We start from the raw sequence: 24,539 nt of genomic DNA, 5'->3' as shown, positions 1-24,539 counted from the left end.
AGTGTTAAGTCTTACCAGACTACAGGGACTTTTCACTTTGTCTTAAAAAGGAAGATGGTGAATCTATTTCTTCAGCTTACATACAGCAACAATAACCTGGCATACATTGCCCTTTGACGTCCAGGGGCTCTTCAAGCACCATGATCGGTATTATTCCTGTTTTACTAACAAGGAAACCAGTATGAATGAGTATGAATACTCAGAATGCTTAAGCAAATTTTCCATACTCTCAAGACAAAGATGTTCTCAAGAATGGAACAGAACAGACAGTTCTGCACCTCTTTGCCTAAGCCATACTTTTACTTCATTTTAATTTTCAATTTTGTGTAATGTAACACTTGTTTAATTCAATCAGTTAGTAATTTGAAGGTAACTAACATCTTCAATGTGGGTTGAATCCTGCACACATTTTGATATTTGTGTTTTAATTACTTCTATATCTTTTCTTCATTAGACAGCTTAACCATACAGCCAAAACCTCAGTTGATGCATATACGCAGATAAAAAAATATTGTTGTGTTTCTTGCTCCTTTTTATCATTAGGGTATTTAGCATTACTGAATGGCTTAATCTTTTAGTATTTTCATGAATTTAAAATCTTTTCTTCTTCATTTTCATTATGCAGTCAACACCTGTCTTAACTATGATGGCATACTAATAAAAGCTGTGTTTGAGAGCCTTTATTCCTACAGCCCTAAAAAAAAAAGATTCCAAAAAGGAAAAGAAATACAATATTTATGAAGTTACAGAATGACATGTGAAAATCAGATGCCACAGATGTCTGTTGCACATCTCAAATAAATGTTTGTATTCATGTACTATCTATATTGTATGTGCATCTATGAAGCCATGTACACAGGTAGTGTACAATAATGAATATGCTTATATTATCTTTTTTGATAGGACTTAGATATATATCTGTACATAATTTTCATCTTTTCATTTTGGATTTAATAACATAAAATGCAGTAGCTATCACTCATAAAATATTTTTCTGGGGAAAAAGAATGTTTCCAATTAACAGAGATACATTTTCATCTTCTGATATGTAAATTACCTCTTATAATGATGTTGGATCTGATACTGTGATTTATTCTGTCTTTGAGATGTTTCATTTACTTCTCTTGTTGATGACTTCTTAAGGGCTATTTAAATGATTGCTTGATATCATAATTTTCCATTGCTATCAGAGTGGAATGACCACTTCACACTTTATTCTCTTTATTTCTCTTAATTTCTCCCCTTTTAATTCCTCAAGTTATGAGAAATTGAGAGTTTACATTATCTGACTCTATACCAAGACCTGGGGCCTAAAATAAATACTGCGTCATCTTCCATGAGCACAGTGGACTGGTATGCTCTTATCTTTATTTAAATCTTAGATAAAACTGCCGTTGATACTAATGGTAGCATGGCAGGTTTTCCTATGAATTAAAAGCTACTGCTAACTGCCCAAGTTCATCTAATACTTTCCCCAGAAACTTTTCTAGAAAAGGTTTGTCCTTCCCATACTATCAAATCCCTAGGTTCCCTCAAAAAAAAAATTTTCCTACTAGTAGAGCTGAGAAATCACTGACAAATGGTTTTTGCTTTGCACATGGCTTGCAAGATACCAACCCAGATGAAAAATTAAGGGGTGTTTTGATGGCTTATTGTTTCTCCTTTTTATGCCTCATTTTCTCAAACTGTCCTTTCTTTTTTTTAGCTTCACCAATGTAAAATTTTGAATTTCACATAAAACTAACATTCCCTGGACAACTATTAAGCTCTCTCTCCCTCCTTTTGGAGGAAGCCTGTGTTTCCAAGGTTGCTATCTGAGGACTGGCTCTGATTTGACTGATTGGAATATGGCTACAATACTGCAGTTGTCTTGTCGCTAATTAACTCATATTTCATAATAGCAACCAAAGCTGACAGGCACTTGGAGGGCAGGGTTTTATTTCTAAGGAGCTGGTAAAGAAGACGAAAAAGGAAAGCATTTTTAGCAGTTAATATCTACCCCTGTTCGTGATTTGCATCTCCAGGAGACTTGTTTTCTGAATCTGCCTTGAAAGACATCACCTTAATTACATAAGAACCTGTAATGCTAATTTAATGCTAATATTTATTATATAGAATACAGTATATTTATATTTATATAGAATACTTATATTTCTAGTTATATTGCTGTTAACTACATGTAAGAGGCAGCATCTGGACTGATATGTTTTTGAGAACAAACTGTTCTCAGGATTGAGATATTTACCATGCCATACAGTAGATGTCTCAATCCTGAGATATTTACTGTCTGGCACAGCAGAAGTAGTACTTGAACATTCCAGTCCACCATGTTATTGTGAAACCACTTAGTCAAAAGCTTTATTTTTCTTTCTCTTTGTGTTCCTTCATTGGTATGGGAATAGTGTTCATATTTATGCATAATAATTAATCCAGCAATCTTTAATAAAAAACCTTTAAAATGGCCAGCTATTCTGTAATAGACCAGTACCTCTATTTCATATGATTTTGGGGTTTTTTACACGACCTATTCCATCTGTTTAAGGAATAAAGATGTTTCACAACATGGTGCCTGATTTATGTCTACTTCTACAGACGTGTGACCTGCACAGTGACAGATCCAACTGTTACCAGAGGTCCCATGACTGTATGACACTTTGAGCTAAATTTACCACAGATGCTTTTTCCACTCTTGGAGGTTAACTTCTATAGTTCCGCAGGACTCTTACAAAAGGTCCTGCATTAACCACTAGGTGATATTTGGAGATAGGTGCCAGGAAACACAAAGAACAGAATACTTAGCAAGAAACCTTATTAACATTCCTGTGGAGCACTTTATATTCAGATGGCAGACACAAGCCTCCAGGGTAGTTAGGATATTTCCTGTTGATACGCAATGTAGTTGGTAATGCATTTTATTGTACAGTTATAAAGTGCAAAGGTTCTAGAGAGCTTTACACACTTTATGCTCATTCTTATTTGGGTGGGGTTTTTTTATATTTTAACACATAGACTATTTATCATGTTTTCCTTCCTTTTGTCAAGTCTATATAAATTTTATAAATACAATTTTTGTGCTTGCTTTCATTATAAACCTAGTTGCACTACCATCAAAAGAAATATACAGCAACACTTGTAAAGACTGTACAAAGGAATGGCTATTATGCATGTAACCACTTGTTGAGCAGTAACTTTGCTCTTTTAATTTAAAAACAATTCTAACAGTTCATAGAAAATTCAAAATGTATAATTTAAATGGTATATTCACTATCCATTTCTCTGCATTTTTTTCCTCTTCTACTGCTGTAATTGCCAAATATGCTTACACTAATATTTCCTAAAGGGAATAAACTCTCAAAGCTTTTATAAGTTTTTTGATTAAAAAAAAAAACAAATGTTTTTTTGCTAGAAATTAAATGCAAGTTTGCTTGTAATGTATAAATTATTAATGTATTTATTGTAACAGGAAAAGATCTCTTTCTGATTTACAGAGGACGTCATGTTAGAGTACTTTAGCTGAGGTATTTTTTCCTTCAGTGATTTATAACAATAACTGTCTGTATGTGTTCAACAGTCAACAAGGAATTTTATTTTTAACTTCCCCACAGTATTTTGAATGTCTTTCAGACAGGGAATATGTTCTGTTTTGCGAAGTTAGATAATAGTACTTATTCACAGTATTTAGGCAGGGATCAAGAGGAAAAAAAGAAAAAAAAAAAAAGAATTACGTTTCTAGGTAAGACTTTTAATTAACTTGGAATGAAAGATCCTTTCTTTACTCCACAGAGACTAATTTATCTAGCATGTCTCTAAGTGGAAATTCCCTGCAAACTCACTAATGTTACTGTAGCTTACATTCATCCTTCCCTTTCATTTATTACGCATCAGTATTGTTCTTTTGTTTTAAAAAAAAAAAAAAAAGAGGGGAAAAAAAAAAAGAAGGGGAGCTTGACCTTTAAACCTGTTATCACACTGCAAGAAAGAGATAGAGACTCTTTTCAGCTGCCTTCACTCCCATGTGACCTGCAGGGAGAATAGATTCAAAATAGACTAGTTCCTCCCAGGGCAATACAAGACAGAGGAGAAAAGCACTGTCATTTCCGAACAGCACAGAGCTAGAGTAAAGTCAGCGTGAAAAAGGAAGGAGTTGCAGTGTGCTGGAATTCTTCCTCCACAACCTGGATTATTACAGGAGACGGACTTCAAGGGGTTTAAAAAGCAGAGGATTTTAAAAATTTGTTCAAAATGGAGTACTTTGAGAAAAAGCTTTGTCAGGACAACTGATGTTTGACTTCTAGAACTACTGAAGGAGTTTTTCAAAATGAGCATTGTTATGAAGCCAAGATCCCGATCTACCAGCTCCTTAAGGACTGCCGACACAATGTGGTAATGCGTTTGGTTTGTTTCTTTCAAACTCCCCTTCCTATTATGACACAAAGGCATGTCCCAGGAAAGTCACAGGGTTTAATTTTGACTTAGATTTTGCATGGCTATTACAGATGTTCAGCTGCTGAGTTTCACAACTAATAGTAAGGAAAAAAAAAAGATCAGCTTTTCCTTGTGCAACACTGTGCGTAGCATTCTTTAAATGAGAACTCATTACATACATTTTTTTAACCCATTACACACATTTTTCCCATTCACCAGTCAGGTTCAGTCCTTGCACTTACAGGTACCTTTATCTTCAGTATTTATTTCAGGAACAAAGTTGTAATATAAAGCTTCTAGTTCTAGAGGCTGGAGGGTAAAATGAAGCTATAGTTTGTGTGAGCTATTTTGGGATACTTACATGTAGTTTTGCTGCATAAATAGACTGACTGTTAGAGATGAGTGTCCTGGGAGGAGACAGACTTTATAGTAGCATGTGTAAGACTGTGCTGTGCAATGCTTCATGCATTCCCCTCCTCTCAGAGGCTCAGAGGAATAGAAGCAGTCTGTATTAGTAACTTGTGCATATGATTTTCTTGCAGATTTTTTTTCAGTTAGCAGTCAGCAAAGTTTTGCCTCTAGATTAATTATTTTTTCTTGTGAGAACTTAATGCTTTATATAGCTTAAAAGGCACCAACATGACAGGTTTCTATTAGGTATTCAAAATAAATTCCCTCTTCTCTTCATTTTTTTCCTCTGTGTTTTCAACAAAACCACCATCATTTTAATAAACACGTAATAGACTAATTGTTCAGGGCTATATTTAACTGGTATAAAATGATGTATTTTAAAATATAGCCTTTGCTTAGAAATGAATGGCTTCTGTGTTACTGTGGTATAGACTAGTAACTAAGGACGCTCCTTTGTGAGGAAATACATCAAGTTAATTGAACATTTGTCGATTAAAAAGTTCATGTTTCAAATAGTCCTGGTTCTGAATTAAAGCCCTGTCAGTACTACCATTAAAGCTGTTGTTAATTTTTTCCAGTTACCTTTACTAACACCATTTTGTAGTATAAGAAAATAACTGCACTACTCAAGCTAAAGAGTAGTCCCACTTGCTCTCAGAAACCACTAAGACTTTTGCTGAAATAACTGCACTAAGTAGTGGCTCTCTATATTTTTTAAAATATAATAAAGTAATACCATGTCAGTGTAATATATATTGCTAAAGTGTTACAATCTGCAGGGTGTCTCCGAGATAGTGAGCTACATACCTTAATAACTACGTATAACTGTGCAAATAAATCAGTATCTTTCTGATTAAGTCTTCTGACTTTCAGTTATTTCTTTTATTACTGCTTCCACTGATACTTGCAAGGAAAAAGAAATCATTTGAAAGAAAAAAAAATCCTCATAGACTGTATGTGTGTGCTGATTGACTACCAAGCATTCTGTTTAAAATACCTGCCTGCCTCCCTTTCATTGCTGGCGCATTTAGTCATAATGTTGATGTGATAGGTGAGAATGCCTGTTTTGCTAATCATGAATTGAGAGTCTTCTGCCACCGTGACATTTGCAGACGCTGCCTGAGGCTGGGGGTGGCTCCTGGGGAGATCCTTGGGGGCTGACTGGACTAGGTACATGTCGTTCTCCAGAGGCAGATAGCAAAGCCAGGCAAGCCCTGCCCCAGCCAGACGCCAAAGAAAACTGGAGTGCAGAGGGAGGAGAGAAAGGGAGGGAGCCGGTGGCTGTCCTGTATGAGCTCAGCTTCTGCTGCCTCGGGCGAGGTGGAAGCTCAGGCCAGCCCATCCTACTGACGCTGCCCAACAGAGCAACCGTTTACGTTGGGGCTGAGGAGGACTGGTTTCCAAATCTGGAATGATTTTGATTGGTGTTCTTAACCAGCAGACTCAGGACTCTGTATGTTTGTCCCAGTCTTGTCTCAGTTTGTCCCAGTTTGTCTCAGTGCTGCTCAGTGTGGTTCTGTGGGACAGGATAGCAACACTGCAGTCTCACAGCAGCATTAGCACCAAAATGTGTAGGAACGTGATGAAGTCAGGAGCACTGATGGATGTTCAGGGAGAGATACTGCTTGTAATTCTCCTTTCTTTATCTGTTAACCCAGATATCTTGTGTTTTGGAGGAGTAGGAGTAACTGGGAGGAAGGAGAAGATGGGAGAATGTGAGAAAATTCTCAGGAATTTTTTCTCACAGAGCTTGTGAGAGAGCACAGGGTACTCTCTTGAGTGACTCAAGAGTAACTCCCTTACTTGAGTGAGAGGGTTGTACTGAAGTATGGATATAATTCATACAATTCTTCCAAGAGTTGGAGAGAAAAGGTCCCAGGATGTCCTTGCAGTGTAGTTTCCCGTGGGAACAAAGTTCCCATGAAGAACGGAAACCAGGCTCCCAATACATGGAGACCTCTGAGAGGATGGGAGAGGCTTAAGGCAAAGAAACCTCTACTCTCAGTTCCCTGAGCACGCTCTGTCTAAAAGTGCAGTAACTTCAGGGTACGTGGTGTAAGCATGATACTCTTTTCAATACCAGTATTATAAAGCATCCAAAAGGTATCACCTGCTGGTAGTGTGCAGGAATGCACCAGCTGGCTTTGAGGAGGTGCGGGTGAGCCCATGCTGTGCTGGTGCTTCCCCTTGCAAAATTGTCTGAGTCGGGTCTGGCTGCTGCTGCTTAGCATAACAATAGGTAGGGCCTGTAGGCAAACCTCTTTCTGATGCACTTTGCAATATTTTTCCTGACAGTTATAGTGACTGAAGTAAAAGCAGATGGTTGCTATTTATGCAAAATAAAAGGGTGACTTATTTAAGGATTACTACCTGTTACATTAATGCTGCTCATTTCTGCCACTCATTCCTATGCATTCCTTAAATTCAGAATGTGATTGTGAAGTGTGATTGTGAATGAGAACATTTCTGGGGAATAGTCTGGAAGGGATAAATGATGGTACAGAATTTTCAGTGAAGATAATTGATTTGTCTTGTTATTCGTAAGAAGAAATAACAAGGTAGTAACAAGGAAACCTACTGTAAGGTGAAACCTTAGCTCAGACAGGAATATGTGCATTTCAGTGTCTCCAATTCCTTGACTGTCACTGGACAGTAGAGCAGCAGTGTTCCACAGAACATGTCGTGTTTCTGTTGTGTTGGTTTGGTTTTGTTTGTTTCGGTTTGGATTTTTTTTATTTTGTTTTTTGCCTTCTGTAATGAAAGGAAAATTTGAACTTACGGAAAAAAACCTGTTTTGGAGGAAGTTTAGGTGGAGAATTGTTGGCAAGTAGAGCCATCAGCCAGGGTTGTTGGACAACAGGTTACTGGCTGTAAAAGGAGTAGCTGATCAGATTCTAGATATCTTTGTTTTTTCATGGTACAGATAATTAGCCCAAAGAACTAATAAGCCTCAGGACCACAGTCAGCTTTTTGCCACAGTTCCGGCTTCGTGCCCTGTCTAGAGTTGATAGTTATCTGTTTACTTTGTGGGTTGGTCTTCTTATGTCTTTATTTATATTTTGTAACATATGCCAATTCAGGCTTTCCTGTTTTTTGGAACTTAGGGTTGGCTGATCGGCAAATGGCACATCCTAGTCTCCCCAGTGCCCTAAGAGCAAAGGCCTTCAATGGTTCAGATTGTGGTATTCTGTAGACCAATGCACCTGTTCTTATTTAATTCCAGCAGTGGCTAATATCCCTTGCCCGGGATATCGTGAAGTTTAGTAGATTGGAAATTGCTGAAGGATGTTGTCAAGTATGACTTTCTCAGTATGTAACACATTTATAGGTAAGGGGAACAAAACTGATCTATTTGATTAACTTTTCATGACTGTTCCCTTAATATGTAGATCAAAATACGGCTGCTAAATAAAGCATTTATTGAATGAGGAGAAGAAAATGCTTGTGGCTTAACATCAGTAGATAGTGTTGTTCTGCGGCAGAAAAGGTAGGACAGAAGGATAAGATGAGATCCAGCTGTGCTAACCTAACATAACTGCACTGGTTTCCTGACTTAACACTACCACAAAGTAGAAGTCTGCCATGAGGGTGACGCAAATTTTTGATGCCGATATCTGCAAGGAGGTAGCTGTGGCTACTTCACACTGCCATCCCAAAACAGTTCCTTGGTTAATTGCTTGGTGCTATCAAGCATATTGCCAATGTAAAGATGATATATGTAATAAATGCTATTGAATGAGTCATATACCTATCAGTTAATGGCATCACAGCTGTATTTGAAGTATCTACTGACTTTCAGACTTAGAATCCCAGCGCAGGGTAGATCATGAACAAAACCAGCTTGTTCTTTGAAGGAATCTTTATCTACAGGGCAGAGAACAGCATGTAAATATTACTGTGAATAGTATTAACAGCATTCATACCACTTTTTATTCCTGTACTGCATTAATCTTTTTTCCTCTCCAGTATTAATATTGTCTGTGGGAGGCAAGTGCCTGTTGTCAGTGCTGGCAGTATTACCTGTCCCCTGTTGCTGTAGCTTATGAGACTATTCTTGAACAAAAGAAGGTTGTATCCTCACATAATTTCCAATTACCCTTTTAATAGTTGGAGATGCTGAATACAGTCCATTGGGAAAGTTCTGTGAAGGCTGCACAGTGTACAGACTCATGAAGACACTGAAGTACCAAACAGCACATGTATAACTGGGGGGATTCTGAATGCTGAACAAAGCCTGCAAGTTAGAGATGACCTTTCGTCCATGAAGTCTGACTTTGTTGTAATTCATATGTGACTTCATTTAGCAAAAGAGGCTTTCATAAGAGGTGTGGGCCGTAAATCACAATGACCATAGAAATTCAAGGTGGTATGTATGCTTTTATTTGCTCTGCCAGTGTTAGTGATACTGATAAAGCCTGTATAGTCAACATTACACTACTTACCAGAGTGTGATATGTTAAACAGTGCTCTTTTTACAAAATGAAATGGGAACAAATGTTCTTTTATCTAATGAATTAAGGGTAGAGTTCGAGGTGATCAAATATTGTATTTTCTAACAAGACATGTCCTACTGGCCCTGACCAATGGCCTGCTTAACCTAGTATTCTGTCTTCATCTTCAGCAACAGGAAAAAATGAAAGCCTGTTCAATTTCTGTGGTCCATTTCCATCATATTGACCAGCATCTACTAGTGTCATAGTGTTAGATGGTTCAGCTTTGCCTGTTCCCTCCAAAGTCCATCTAAGGACCTGTTGCCTGTGATTTGTCTAGTCTCTTCTTTTAATTTGATGATTCTGTCTTCTCCCACAGCCTTCTGAGAACCATTTTACGTAGGAAAGCACTTTCTTCATGGATGTACTGCTGGTTTCAACAAGTGTCTCTTAGTTCTGTCACTGTGGGGTTTGCTGAAAGATTCTGCATTCACTTTATCCACCAGCTTCATGATTTTGTAGAGCTTGGTCATAACCTCCTCAGGCTTTTCCTATAGCAACTGAAAATTTTAGCCTCCTTAGATTTTCCTAAATAGGCTTCTGCCCCATCCCTTGATCATTTTACCTGTTGTTCATTGGATTTCCTCAAACACTACTGTGTTCTTGCAATATATAGACCAAACAGTATCCATTACTTACAACATGGACACACTAAGGTTTTTATACAGTAGTAAAATTACACCTGCTTTTTTTTTCAGTACCTTCCTTGGTGATGCCCAGTATACTGCTAGTTTTTTTGACTTCCATTTCAAGTTGAGTCAGCAATTTCAGAGAAGTTTTACTATTTTTTCTGGCCTAAACAGTCTTTTGGCATGGTCTTATCTCTGCAATTTTTTTTTTGGAGAGTATTAATTAGACTTGCAAACATTAAATCCAAGTACTTTAACATGAGTGTGATAGGAAATGCTGTCTTAAAATAATCAGTGTTTCTTTAAATAAACAAAAATATTGCAAACCATGCCAAACAGGACAAATGGCAAATTTTGACTCAGGCAAAGGGTGCTTCCTCAGAGACATTCTCTTTCAAGCTGTATTCAGAAAAACATACGTTGTTCCCCCTCCTCCACCACGTGCAAGCACACAGTGTATTTCTCTGCCCCTCACTTTAGTGTTCAAACGATCTGCTCCAAATTTTCCTGAAGATATAATCTTGTCTTTAAAGCACAATTTATTCTCAAACCTCCCTGTGCAAATCTGTAGATTATCTTGTTATGGACAAAGTTCCATTCAAATGTAACTGGACACTGAGGGCAGTGGAGACAAGGCACTTCAGTGTCTATCCCAAGCATAACATAAGCAAGAAGGGCAGCAAGCTTCATGGGGAGCTCAGCTTTAAGGACTAAAAGCCCATTTACAGCTTATTCAACTGAGGACAGGAGGTAACCCAAATCTGGATCACTGTTGAAATGCCTTGATCAAAATCCTCTCCCTTTTATTCCCTTCCCTTATCTTGGCTGAAATGTTCCTTTATGTTTTTTTTTTCCAAGATGAGAGGCACCATTCTTCTGACGCAATTTCCTGAGCACAATTACAGTGTAAGGCACAACAGACAGAATTCAGCTCACCTAAGGACAGATGTCTGCCATACCTTAGGTAGTAACCTCTGGCTGTCAGTGGAGAGAATTTCTTTCTGGGTATGACTTACATCACATATTTGAGATGGCTGTCTCAGGAGGAGATGTGCTTTTGAGGTCACTGAACTTACCAACAAAAGCTCCACTGTTTATTAACAATACATAATATATATAAATTTACATATAAATGGAATCTAACTTGTAAATGGGCACCTGCAGTGTGCACATTTAACCAGATTAATTCATTCTAATGCAACTAACTTAGCTTATGCGGAATACATACTTTAATATTTTATAATATGAGAATATTCATACACAGCAAATTCAGTCCAGTACAGAATATAATGTTTTAAAACACAACAGCAAGAACAAACTAACTGCTTAGGCTGAATGTAATATTAAAAGAAACTTGTGGTCAGTTGACACACATGAAGTCACTAAACAGTGATGTCATCATTATCATTCTAATGACAGCACAAATGACTCAACTTTATTACTGCGATTCCCACAAGATTTCAGCTACTGTGGCTTTTAATTCAGACTAATAGGCACTAGAACATTACAAAAAGTGTAAGTAGATTTCTAACCTCCTCTAGTTGTTGTCATTGGTGATATTTTGAAGATGTGTGTGTGACTTAAATAAGTGCATGACATGGGCATAGCATGAAATGATCTTTTAAATGTTTTTCATCCAAAATTAGGAAACATTTTCAACCTTGTTACGTGTGAAAAGGTAGAACATTGCTCAGCTTTAGAAACTAAATGGCAGAAACTGATTTTGCTTATGACCTCAGTTTTGAAGATTCAAGAAGCACAGAGGAACTCATTTCTTATATTTGTTTCTTGTCCATTTCATTTGCTAGTTTTATAACAGCACCTCATGGTGCTGTTATAAAAACTCAGAACCTCAAGTACTAAGTCAAAATACATTCCTGTATAGATAATTAAGGAAGAAGTTTCCCCTTCTATGAAAATGTTAAGCATTTAAAAAAAAAAAGGGACATTACTTGAGAAGTATGCATAACTGTCTTTTATTTTGTCAGAGACCTCAAATTCTGCAAAGATCAGTTGAAAAATCTCTTTTCAGTAGTTTTATTATGCTTTAGTTCAATTTCATAATTTAAAACTATTTTTCCAATCAAATATTTGAAGAAAAATCATGTTAGACTAGGAAAAAAGGGTTTATTTTGATGAAGAAAGTTTTGATAATTCTGAAATTTATCCATAATAATAATAATAGTAATAATTTGTGTGTGAGAAAGAAGTTTTAGTTTTGGTGAAATTGTATTTTTTAATTATCAATATTTTGAAAAAATTCCCACATGTAATTGTATAAGACATAACATGTACCCATAACATGTTTCAAAGAAAGTTCACGGATCCTACATAGGTACAGTGCAAGAGCATCCTTCTTAGAGCTTTATATTCATAATTATCTTTATAGTCTCAGAAAAGTCTGTAGTTAGCTTGTGAGCAGTGCTGTCATTTAACATGTGATGTTTCCTTAACTTAGCCAACATCTGTTTTCCTTTTATCATACCTCTGTACATTTGCCTTACTATCTAGGGCCTGATTCCACGGCTAGTTTACTTTTACTTCTCCTCGTTTTTCTTTTGCATTTTTTGTGTTCTCCTTATTTGCCTTTAAATCTTCATTTCCAGTAGAGTTTGAAATAGCCTTCCTCATTTGAATGTCATGAAAATTTGCCCCTGTGAGACTGCAACAAATCTGTTATTTTCATAACGTTAACTTCATTTCATTGGAAAAAAAAAAAATCACTAGGTTTCAGTTTTTGCCTTCAAAACATCCAGATATAAAATGCGTGAAACTGAGCAATCACATAATTGTGTTACTGCAGCTTTCATCTTCTACAGGTTTGATATCCTTATTGCTGTATCACAAATCCGGGGCTATAGGGATGCTGGGGGATGTACTATTCATTAGGGACTGTAGTGATAGGACAAGGGTTAATGGGTTCAAACTAAACAGGGGAAGTTTAGATTGGGTATAAGGAGGAAATTCTTTCCTGTGAGGGTGGTGAGGCACTGGAATAGGTTGCCCAGGGAGGTTGTGAATGCTCCATCCCTGGCAGTGTTCAAGACCAGACTGGAGGAGGCCTTGGGTGATATGATTTAGTGTGAGGTGTCCCTGCTATGGCAGGGGGGTTGGAACTAGATGATCTTAAGGTCCTTTCCAACCCTAACTATTCTATGATTCTATTATTTTCGACTTGGCATAGATATAGTAATTTTTACATAAATGAATCACAGTCGTGAAATTCTCAGCTACTACATTTAAAAGACAATGATGATAGAAAAAGTTACAAATTTGTTTCAAAGTTTCAGAAATTAAAAGATGAGAAAAAGATCTGCTATCTGTTTTTTAAAGAGCTGTGTAGTCAACAGAGGAAACAATATAGGCCTGGACGGCTGTTCAGAAAATCAGGAGTGACATCCTAAGACACACCAGTGCTCCCAGTTTCCTCTGAACTCTCTCCCTAGGGACTATTAGGGAGCCTCTCCATGTTCAGACATCTGTGCAAATCTGTGCTGTAAATCTTCCCAGAGTGATCTATAAACAAATGGGGTTTTCAAGTTTTGCCAAGTGACGTTGGCAACTTTTTTAAAAACAAAACCCATCATTTTGTTTTGCATATTTACTTCTTATTCTGGATTCATGTGTATATTTATTTTTTATGCTTTGCATAAAGATGTTAGGGTAACAGCCTTTATCTGCTGGGGTTGCAAGTACGTAGGAAAAAGGAAATATGAAGGAAGGATGTCTGCCTGAAATGCCATTCCACAAATGCTAGATAGATCTCTTCCAATTCCTGTGTATATTTTTTCATCATTTTCAGTCTGGTACGTCTGAAGCTGTGTAAAAGAATTGTAGGCAGGTATAGCCCCATTTTGTATTCAGAAATATGATCAAATAAATATGCATGTTTAAAAATTAGCAGGTCTTCTCTTACAGTAAGATTGGAAGACCACTACTTAAGCTAGCTCTGACAGAGTCAATAATGGTAAAGTGGAGCATGTTCACTTATGACAAATGAAAATTTGCAACAAATGAAGATGCAAAGTCACAAAAGAGCAAAGGTAAGATCAGTATATCTGCTGATAGCTATTCTGGTTATACTCATCAGCAGACATTTTTCAGGAGTAGAGGCCTTATTAGTCACTTATTACTGTTATTGCACAATATTTTGGCTACTGAAAAGAAACACACAAAGTTACCCTAAAAAGGTCAGTAATGGAAAGGGAAAAAAAGCCCACTGTACATTCTTTTGGACTGTAAATTGAACTAAGGCCCTGGAGAGATCCCTTGCTGATTCCAAAGTCCCATGTCTTTACCCATTTCCATTGTAACACAAGTTTTCTTCTAAGCATGTTCAGTGATGTGAAAGCAATTGAAAATATACAAGGGACTGCTCCACTTGAACATGCTTCTGTAAAGTACATCTTGAAATTAGTTGGTAGCTAGGCAGCTAGGCTGAAAGGAACATTAAGGGAGAGGTTGCTAGTGCTTCCAAATGAGTTTCAGGTTTTCCTGTTGTTTTCTTGACTTTTACATTATTTTACTCTTAAGCCACTACTGAATACAGAGGTTGAAATATCCTATAATTCTCTAATAATTTCATTTCCTACTATTAATACTATATCTTGCCAATCATTCAACCACCTGGCAGTCTAACAATTCATGGATTACAAGCTGCTGTTTCAAATAGACTCTGCTTAGACCATTCGTGGCATCTTGTTTACTTGGAAACAAGTCCTCTGTTAATTTACATGGAAGAAATTTATACCATAAATTAAGCAAATGCTTATTTACAGCAATTGCATTTTCCTGCCTGGCTCGTATTTTGGCTCTTGTTTCATATTTAAGTTTGTTTGGATTTATCTATTCTTTAATACCCACTGTTTCACAATTTATTTTTTTGGAGATTAGTGAAAATGTCAGACCAGACCCGGTGTGTTCTTTCTATAAATCAGGGCTGAAAAAAGGAATTGGATGTGTGTCAGGAGCCACTGTGGTCTGTTTCCCTGACTTCTTTTCTGACATTATTCTACATTATAAACCTCTGTATGTATCAGATAATGAGATAGTAGATGTGTCCCTTTTCTTTGACAAGGAAAAAGGCCCTCTGCTGAAGTCCGTCTGGCTGTTCTTTGGTTTATATCTTGCATGGTGAGCATTGTGGCTGTTTTGTCCACAAAAATCTTCAGTACTGTAGATCCACTTTTACATCGCCTTTCATAATTTTCAGTTCTTTTCTTGTGCTTTAACAAACAGACCTTTAAAATTTTAAATGTAATATTTCCCTTCTCAGCAGCTCATAATACATAAAGTATCCCAAAAAACAAAGTTTCAGTATTACTGCTCATATTTCAGTACACATTTTGATAGCAACCCTACTATCTCTGACAGTCAGTATCCAAAAAGCTGACTACATAGTTACTTTCTCTCCCTCTTTATTATGTCTAAGTCCTGATTTGATGCTTTTGTCTGCCTTAAGTTGCTAGCAGTTCAGAATGTACTGATAAGCTAAACAAGAGAAAGAAATCAATGATTTAGAACCCAAGAACAGAAAAGCTGTTTACTAGGCTGTTACCCCTCTTGTTATCACAGCAAATCCTGGTGACATTAATCTTCCATTTCTACCCACATATAGAGGAAATCTGACAAGAATCAAGGAGTAATAGACACAGGAAAAAAAAAAACAAAACAGTGTTTGAGTGGAAATACACGCAGCGTAAGAGATCTTTTAAAAGATAGAATATTTTTGGAATGCATGGTAAGAGAACACATGGATCAAGCCAATGGGACTCCTGGCTCAGAGCTTGCTGGTGATCAGTGCTAGTCACTACAGCTGTATAATTAATAACTTGTTCAACCTATTCCATGTCAGTTCTAAAGCAAGTTGTTCAGGTGTCCTTCATTTAATGAGCATGGAGATAATGGTGCTGGCCTAGTGGTATAGAAGCTATGCTCTTTACAGCCTAGTCTGCAGGAGTTTATTATTTGGTTTATCCCCTTAAAAAAACTGGTGAAGCCAATCTCTTTTAATGCCTTTAGTGCCATCTGCTCTGAATTATATACTATTAAGGGAAGACCCATATTTGCCTAGGTTTCAGTGTGACTGAAATGTCCGTTTAAAGCCGTGTAGGGTCCAGGAAATTTGAAAAAAAAAACAACAAAGTGACTCAGTTGATATTGATGCAGGCACTCTTTTTATGCTTCTTAACACAATGATTAGTGACTTAATCTCTGATGTGTGTTTTCTGTTATTTGAGGGACAGAGATTTGAGCTGGAAAAATTTTAGGAACCATTCTTTGAACCCCTAGTAGTGGCAGCAGCCTTTATAAAGCCTTAGCATTTGTAGCAACTCAAATGCCACAATTGCCTCTTAAAAGGATTTTCTGTTTTACACCTACGTTCTTCTTTGTACTGGCCAGTTTATTACAGATGTCCTTGCTGTTATGCACATGCACTGATAGCCTTTCCAAATCTGACTTTCGGCTCTAGAGATCTATGTTTCCATGAAGTCCTTACTTACATTTGTCAGCAGTGCCACCACTTCTCTTTGATTCACAGGCGGTGATTACATTTGCATTTTTGGCAAGCAGGCCATTCACAGCTGTGAAGCAATGTGTTTTTCTTCTTGGAATTTCCATTCTTGGAAAAAGCTGAAAATTAATAACTAGGAAATGACATTTTGTAAAGCTATCACAGCTTGTCATCTTGTTCAAACAGCTTTTCCACCTCAGAAATGCAGTCCCACCTGTGTCAGATGAACTTATGTTTTACTGATATTTTGCCTTTGCAACTTTCTCACATTTATTTCAACAGTAAAATATAACATCATATTTATTCTCTCAGTATCATTACATGTTTTAGATGAGTAGAAAGCCTGCATATTCATTGCCAATTGGAAATCCAGACTAAGAAAGTTAAGAAAAAGGTTTTTTTCAAGTGACTTTCTAGTTACTTTCAGAGCTCCTTGGAAGAGACTATTAAAATAGAATAATAATAAAATCATAATATTAATTAAAAAGCCACTGCAGTGTTTTAACTGAAAAAGAAAATCTAAAGGCTAGCAGCTCTTGGAATGTACTTTTGTTCATTACTACATCCCTTTTCTCCAATCTTTAATGAAAAGTATTGGCAAATAGAGTTTTGTTAGCTATAGATATTTATGTGTCAAAAAGGATAAGCTTGGAGGATAAAGATTCTTTATTTTGTTTCTTCCTGTTTCTCCACACAGTCCATTCCACCTTTTGCCACTCTTCAAGTGTGTATATATTCTCTTATCAGGTTATGGATTTTATCCTAATAATTCTGCTGAACAGCAATTTTGAGAGCAGCCTTCTGAACCTCTTTGACACTGCTGTATCATCTCTGTGTACAGAGTATGCTGGTGCGCTCAGGACCAGTACCTGTTTTCAAAGTTACCTCTTTTCTTTTGATGTTAAATTAGCCTCAGACACTGTATTCATTGAAGCAAATGAAAAGGACCTGTTTCCTGTAATTCAGCTTTGCAGAGTCAGGTCTTGTGCAATATTCTTCATTGCAGCTGCTCGGAAAATAGATTAAATCCAGCTTTCCATAAAGGACGGAAAATAGCAACAATCACAAACATTACTGTGTAACATAGTAGTGCATGAAGATTAAAAAAATATAAATACTCTCATTGGTTATTTCACTTCCTCAGGTGTCAGGGAATTGTAGCAACTTTTATGTTTGAAGTATAAACACATATATTCCCTCCTTTCTTCTCTATTTTAAATACTCCTGGAGGATTTTTTTAGTTTTAATCAAAAACTTCATGTCTCAAGCATCCTTGTATAAATCTCTGAAATTGTACAAACTCATAAATATTCTGCAAATTATACTTACTCTTTCTAAGTTGCACTTACATGTTGACATTTAAGTTTATTAGCAAAAACTGCATTGGTATTTTAGTGGTGATACTTCAGTTATTCATTAGGGAGGTCAGATATAAACAAAGTTCTGTCTTTATTGCCTGAACTTTTAGCCTCAAAGAAAAATTCCAAAGAAGATAGATAATAGTACACATGCCTTCTTGGCTGACTGCCTTTTTAATGGCATGTCTTTCTCATGGATGGGCAGGTTCTGGTCAGTTGGCAAAGAGACATGGCTGGAAGTGGTAAAGAAAGAAAAGTACAGGAAAATATGTACTGTCCAGGCTTCCTTAAGGCAGAAGTACCAACGAGCTTACCAGGAGGAGACGCTCACACACGTGCTGTCCTGGCAGGGCTGTATAGTGGGGTATGCCAAGCATGTATTTGGCCAGTCAGGTTTCTCTCCTTTAGACCTGGGTAATGTTTCTTCTGTTGAAATATTTTTTCTCTTTTCTCCTTTTCTTTTCTCTCTTTTCTTTTCTTTTCTTTTCTTTTCTTTTCTTTTCTTTTCTTTTCTTTTCTTTTCTTTTCTTTTCTTTTCTTTTCTTTTTTCTTTTCTTTTTCTTTTCTTTTCCTTTTCTTTTCTCTTTTCTTTTCTTTTCTTTTCTTTTCCTTTTCTTTTCTCTTTTCTTTTCTTTTCTTTTCTTTTCTTTTCTTTTCTTTTCTTTTCTTTTCTTTTCTTTTCTTTTCTTTTTTCTTTTCTTTTCTTTTCTTTTCTTTTTTCTTTTCTTTTCTTTATTTCTCTTTTTGTCTTTTTTTTTCTTTCTCTTTTTCTTTCTTTTTCTTTTTCTTTCTCCTTTATTTTTCTTTTTATTTTTCTTTTTTTCTTTTTTCTTTCTCTTTCGCTTTTATTTTTCTTTTCCTTTCTTTTCTTTTAATGCTGTAGTCTTTTTTTTTTTTTTTTTTTCCCCTTCTTCTTCTCTTCCTTTTCTTTGTTCTGGAAAAAATAAAAAAAAAGTCATCCCTTTCTGCCTGAATGGAGAATTCATAATTATGATAGAGAAGTCCAACATAGAGTGGACAGAAAATAAAGCCACATTTTAACAAGAATCTAACCAACTTCTTGCCTGAAGTGAGAAAGATTTTCTTTTTTCTTTTACAAACCTTTTTTCATAACATTTTTTTAATAATAAATTTTTGGTGTAGTGTTTTTTTCTGGTTTTTGGTGGGGGAAGGTGGGGGGGGAGTGGAGACTGGTGGAGAAAAGGGTTGCTATTATTCCCTCCATTTTTCTTCCAAATGTTACAGAAATACCAGGTCTAATATCTTCTTTCACCTCAGTTTTTTATGATGAGAAAGTCTTGAAAAGTATATTTACCAAAACAAGTAACTAAGCAAGTCTTTCTTTCCTTCTGTTCTTCTCATTTTTTCATGTTTACTTTGAAGAAAACCAGTAAAATTTCTAAATGTCTTTTTTTCCCACATGAATCTTTTTTTTGATAGTTCGATAGTTTCTTGAAAAGCAATGTTTCTGGTAGTTCTATTGCTTTTAATACTACCCCTGTAATAGCAATTTTAGCTCTTCTGAAATGTTTTCTTTTTAATGGCCAGAGCTGTTAGTACTTTACAAAGTACCCATTTTGCAGGTAGGGAAATGGAAACACAGAAGGGGATAAAATGATTCATCACTCTGGATGACTCATCCAGTGAAAGAACAGGTTTTTGTACCCTCTTATCCAAATTCATTCCTGCAAAAGTAAAGAACAAAACAAAGGATTTCCTGATTAGCTTATAGAGTAAAACAGCAGTGTCCCTCCCTCAGCTGCCAGGGGGCCCCATGTCTGCTTCAGGTTTCTCTATGTGAGCCAAAAACTTTTGACAGTGAGTTCTACTACAGAATTAGAGGTTAGGCACAGTGATGGATGGTGCATCTACAGTGGTGCCAGCTGGGAGGGCACATAAACATACAGCCACGTGTGTGATCAGCTTAGCAGAGTTTTGGACATGTAGGTTGGGTTTTGCTGAAAACACCTGCTTGAAAAGTACCTTTTATCAAAATTGTTGATTCTTGGAATCAACAGGATGAAATAGCCAAATGTCAGGGGAAAATAGTCAGAGACAAAGCTTGTTCCAAAAGCAACAGTGTTAACAGTGACATTTTTTAAGCTGTAAGGACTGGTGATAAGTGCTGTAATTTCTCCTTCTAGGTCTTCCGGATTGCACATTTTGTAGTGTTTCAGAGTGGTATAATCACCTCTTTGGCACCAGCAATTATGGCATGTCCTGTCTCAGTTTTAGTAATGACACTGGTATCAAGAAAATAGACTTTTGTAGTCAAGTTGCCAAACTGCTTTTTTTGCACGAAGTAAAATAAATAATACACATTTTTTCCTGAATGTGGGAAATTACTTAATTCAAAAGATGCACTTAGGCGTTTGTTTTCTTTTCTTTTTCCCTTTTTTTTTTTGTAGTTGTAAACAGGCGGATTTTAATAATTTTACCCTAAGAAAGTCTATCATTCAGTTTTTATGATTTGATCAAACTTTGCAATTCTTTTGATAATTTAAACATGTCATTCTTTGTTGTCAGAGGGAAGGCTTGCAGAAGGGGTCAGAAAAGGCAGCATGTTTTGCATAGCGGAGATGTCAGCAGAGAAACAGTTCCAGCAGGGAGGATGGTTGATGGACAAACACAGCAGTAAGTGATCAGTCTGCTCTGCTCCCAAATCCACAATTCGAACTGGAGCACAAAGTTCATTCCCTGGAATCATCTTGTGCTTACAGATAAGTCTGTAGTTGATGAGAAAAGCCTGAGCTGTCCTTGAAGGTACTGATAGTCCTATAGATACATATTTCCTTATAGGGCAGAACGAGTAATAAATTTAGTGGAACATCTTGGTATTGCTTTAGGAGGAGAATGTTTGCTCTTGTTTTGAAATACAGTTACAAGTTTTGGTTTACCAAACCACTCACATTTATAAAAAAGTTTTGGTTGGTTTTTTTTTTTTCCAGTTCCTCTTTCAACCCACTACATCAAATCTGCTTCCAAGTTTGCTTAATATTGGAAAAAATGTCTTGTTACAAATAAAGAGTGAAAACTGATATTTCTATTACCACATTCCTCCACAGAGAAAGACTTATTTCTGGTGAGACATGCGTAGCCTAGCTGTTTGTGTGGCATTTCAAAACTGTAGCAGCTGGTGGTTTTTTTTCTGTTTCTAGTTAATTTTTGAATCGTTCTTGAGAACTCCAGAACTAAACAACTTCTGGTTGTTTAGGTATTCTACCAAATCAGAGTTGCATAATAGGTATGGTAATTTTACACTTTATAATATGTTCTTTATTTTGTTAATAGTCAAAGTACTGGATTTATAGTTTTATAGCTTTTGCTTCATAGCTTTTGCTTCCAGAATCCAAGTCATGTGTAATAGGGATCTTACAGTGACTTACAGGAATTTCATAGATGATACAGGAGTACAAGTGGTTTTAGTTAATCATAATGAGACTAGGGATGAAATGTTCCAATAATCTTGAAGTTTGCAGAAGATGAAGTTAATTTCACAGGAATTGTAACCAAAATTATAGAATCATAGAATGGTTTGGGTTGGAAGGGACCCTAAAGATCATCCAGCTCCAACCCTGTGCCATGAGCAGGGACACTCCCCACCAGACCAAGTTGCTCAAGGCCCCATCCAGCCTGGCCTTGAGCACTGCCAGGGATGGGGCATCCACAGCTTTTCTGGGCAACCTGTGCCAGGGCCTCACCACCCTCACAGGGAAGAATTTCTGCTTAATATCTAATATTGTAATTATAGTTATCTTGTAAACGATCATGTAGTTTATTGGGTGATCCTTGCTGCACTTACTCAAATAGATGTGCTTTATCACTTTCACCTTTTTTTTTTTTCCCCACTTTTTCATTTCTTTCAGATTTTGTCCAGTAGAGGTGTCATTGTGTGTTCATCTATATATTAACCACTAGAAAGCAAATCTGCAATACTGCATTTGTCTGAAATTTCTGATTGTCTGCTACTAATGTCTGCTGATAGTGACAGCAGGCTGAAAAAGAAAATCAGAGGACAATAGCAGATATAAGAGTTTAGAGAGATTAGACCATCTCTCCAACATGGACACAAAGATATACACATTAACCTTGTGTCCATGTAACAATTAAAAATTCAAGCAGAAAAGAAGGAAGTGCTAACATTACTACTGACTTAGGAATCTTGGTTTAGTCCTGTTCATAAATAATTTGATAAAGAGTTGATGAAGGGTTGATGAAGGGCTGGCATACACTGTGGTTATACCATTACGACACGCTGCTTCTTACTCTCTTCCACAGGCATTTGCTTTTGGCCAGTACTAGAGACAGAATTGTGGATCTGATGAGTCTTAATCCATTCAGTAGCTTCTCAGATGTTTTGAATTAATCTCTATTTTTATCTACTGATGCCCACACAGCTCAAGCAATAGCATTTCAAAGCATATACCTCAAGAATGATGAACATGTAATTAGTGACGTGATAGAGTTGGCATGACTAGTTCAGTACCAGGTGCTCTGCAGCTTTGGCAAATATTATTTCAAGTTCCTGATGATAAAAGCACTTTTACCTTTCTGTTGACCTTTGCCTGATTCACTACCCGTCTTCTGTAGTGAGTAAGTATACCACTGACAGCGGCTTGTTCTGTGGAGACCTCTTAGACCCTGAACAAGGCAGGAGGTTTTTTAAAAATAATACAGTATAACTCAGTATTTGTTTTCATAATGCACATTTCTGCGGCAATTTCCTCAATGTTGGCCTAAGCTTCTAACGTCTTGAAATTTACAAAGATTTTCACAGAATAGTCAAAAAATGCATTTTGCAGACACTTGGCTAAATTCCATTTTCTGCTGCAAAAGATGAGTCACTAGAATGTCTCATAAAATAGCTCCCAGATCTTTTTGAAATATGAAAATAATACAAATTTCTTTGCCACTTTCTCATCAACAGTTGTCCCATTTTCCCTCAAAAAAAAAAAAAAAAAGAAAAAAGAAAAAAGAAAATTTCAGCACCAGTGGACAGAATTTAGTAATGGTAAAAGAAAACAGTCTTACAATGGGAAGCATCAGGCAGCTATCTTAAGTAATGTTATTAGTCATAGCATTAAAATAATGCAGTAAAACCTGAAAAAAATAAGGTCCAAATGTTCCATTATTGTAGATTATCATTTGCTCTGCACTAGTGGTGAGAATTATATTTCTTGACGTACCAGGTATTCAGTGAATGTGCTCAGAGTCTACAATAAGCATAAAATAAAATACAGTATGAGCATGTACACTCAAGACACTCCAATCTCGTCACTCTTGCAGTGCAAGATCCTGTCCTTTTTGTTTTGCTTTAGAGGTTGTTGCTTGTATGTGACAAAGCTGTAGGAGGCATTTCCAGAACCCAGATCACAGAGTGGACATTGATACATTTAGTAGAAGTCTAGGGAAGTGGAAACAACTAAAAATTTATTAAATTTCATAAACTAAGTACAAAAATACAATAAAAAATAAAAAATAAAAATATAATAAAAAGAAAAAAATCCAAACACCCAGAATGTAAGGAACTGGAATGGAAAGAACTGAAGTGGAAACGATTTGAAAGAAACAATTTTGAAAAAGCAAAGTGTAAAAATTTTAGATCTCTGAAGTTCTTAATACCTTGAGCTTTTAAGCTTTAAATAATACATGCCATGATTTAAGTGGTAATTGCTGCTAACATATCCCAACATGATTTTTTGTGGAAGTAGAATTCATATGTGATTTATTGCCAGCAATTGTTTATTGCAAATACAGGAATGTTACAACAGAGTGAGAAAAAATTTTGCTTGTCAAATACAATTATGTCTCCTTTTAATGAAGCTTTCACTAGCATAGGGAATCTAGAGCAACACTTTTGCTCTTGTTTGCAAACACTTCTTTGCCTAAAGAGACAACTGCAGTTTCTTGTCCAGCTGCCTCCTGTCCACATTCTTCTGAAGCTGACCTTAATTTCTAGTATCTGTGTGTGCGCATCGTACTGGTGAAACAATCTTACCTTCTGTGGACAGGGTTGTTATAGTTTGGGCTATAGGCCTTCTTGGTTTTAGACTTTTCTATCCACAACCTTTATCTATTTTCTGGGAGACACACTTTATGAAGACAGGTTGGCTTTAGCTCAGTTGTGCAAAAGACTGTGAAAAAAAATTATAACCTGCATAATGCTGAGGGATGCAACCTCCTTTTTTCATGACTGTCACACCTCCTGGCTCTTTCAAACTCTGTATTATCCGTGCTGTATTCTCTGGGATGGGAGGTTAGCCAGGAGTAAACACCACTGTTTTTTCCTGTCAGTGTCTGACTGGGGCACTCTTTGCCAAGGATCTCAGCCACTAAGCACAGGGTAAGCGTAACCGTATCTTCTATGACAGTGCCGAGTGTTCATTGTCATTGTAGATATAAGTGATGAGTCTTCAGCAGGATGTGTTTGCCAGGAAGCTTCCTAATGCATACTAGTGTTAGCGCTGGGGAACATTTATACCTATTTTCTGTATCCTGTGGGGTCTATCCATGAGTACTTTATGGTATTGATTTAAATATTACAGGTCTGAGAAGCTACCTCTTTTTCCAAATACTTGCTTTATCACACCACCAATTCAAAGAAATACATGAGCAATTTAGCCATTTCTGGTAATGGCATCAGGGTGAATTCACAGAAGGAGGAGGCTAAGCTCTTAGAGTGTATTGGATTTTCCTTCTCTGACAGAAGTCT

At 36.5% G+C, this 24,539-nt stretch overlaps 1 protein-coding gene across 1 annotated transcript in view; it reads left to right on the top strand.

Moving 5' to 3' along the window:
• Positions 1–3,905: 3,905 nt before the first annotated feature.
• The window catches only part of LOC134159025 (cAMP-specific 3',5'-cyclic phosphodiesterase 4D), a 159,775-nt gene continuing 139,141 nt past the window's right edge, over positions 3,906–24,539 (top strand). Inside the window, exon 1 of the mRNA XM_062609534.1 lies at positions 3,906–4,383. Within this exon, the coding sequence (XP_062465518.1) occupies positions 4,319–4,383 (65 nt within the window). The 5' untranslated portion in view covers positions 3,906–4,318. The remainder of the gene's footprint in view (positions 4,384–24,539) is intronic.

The sequence above is a fragment of the Pezoporus occidentalis genome, unplaced genomic scaffold, assembly GCF_034315485.1.
Source record: "Pezoporus occidentalis ecotype Australia unplaced genomic scaffold, CSIRO_AGI_Poc_V1 ctg139, whole genome shotgun sequence".
NCBI classification, from domain to species: domain Eukaryota; kingdom Metazoa; phylum Chordata; class Aves; order Psittaciformes; family Psittacidae; genus Pezoporus; species Pezoporus occidentalis.
This window is presented reverse-complemented; position numbering and strand designations above follow the sequence as displayed.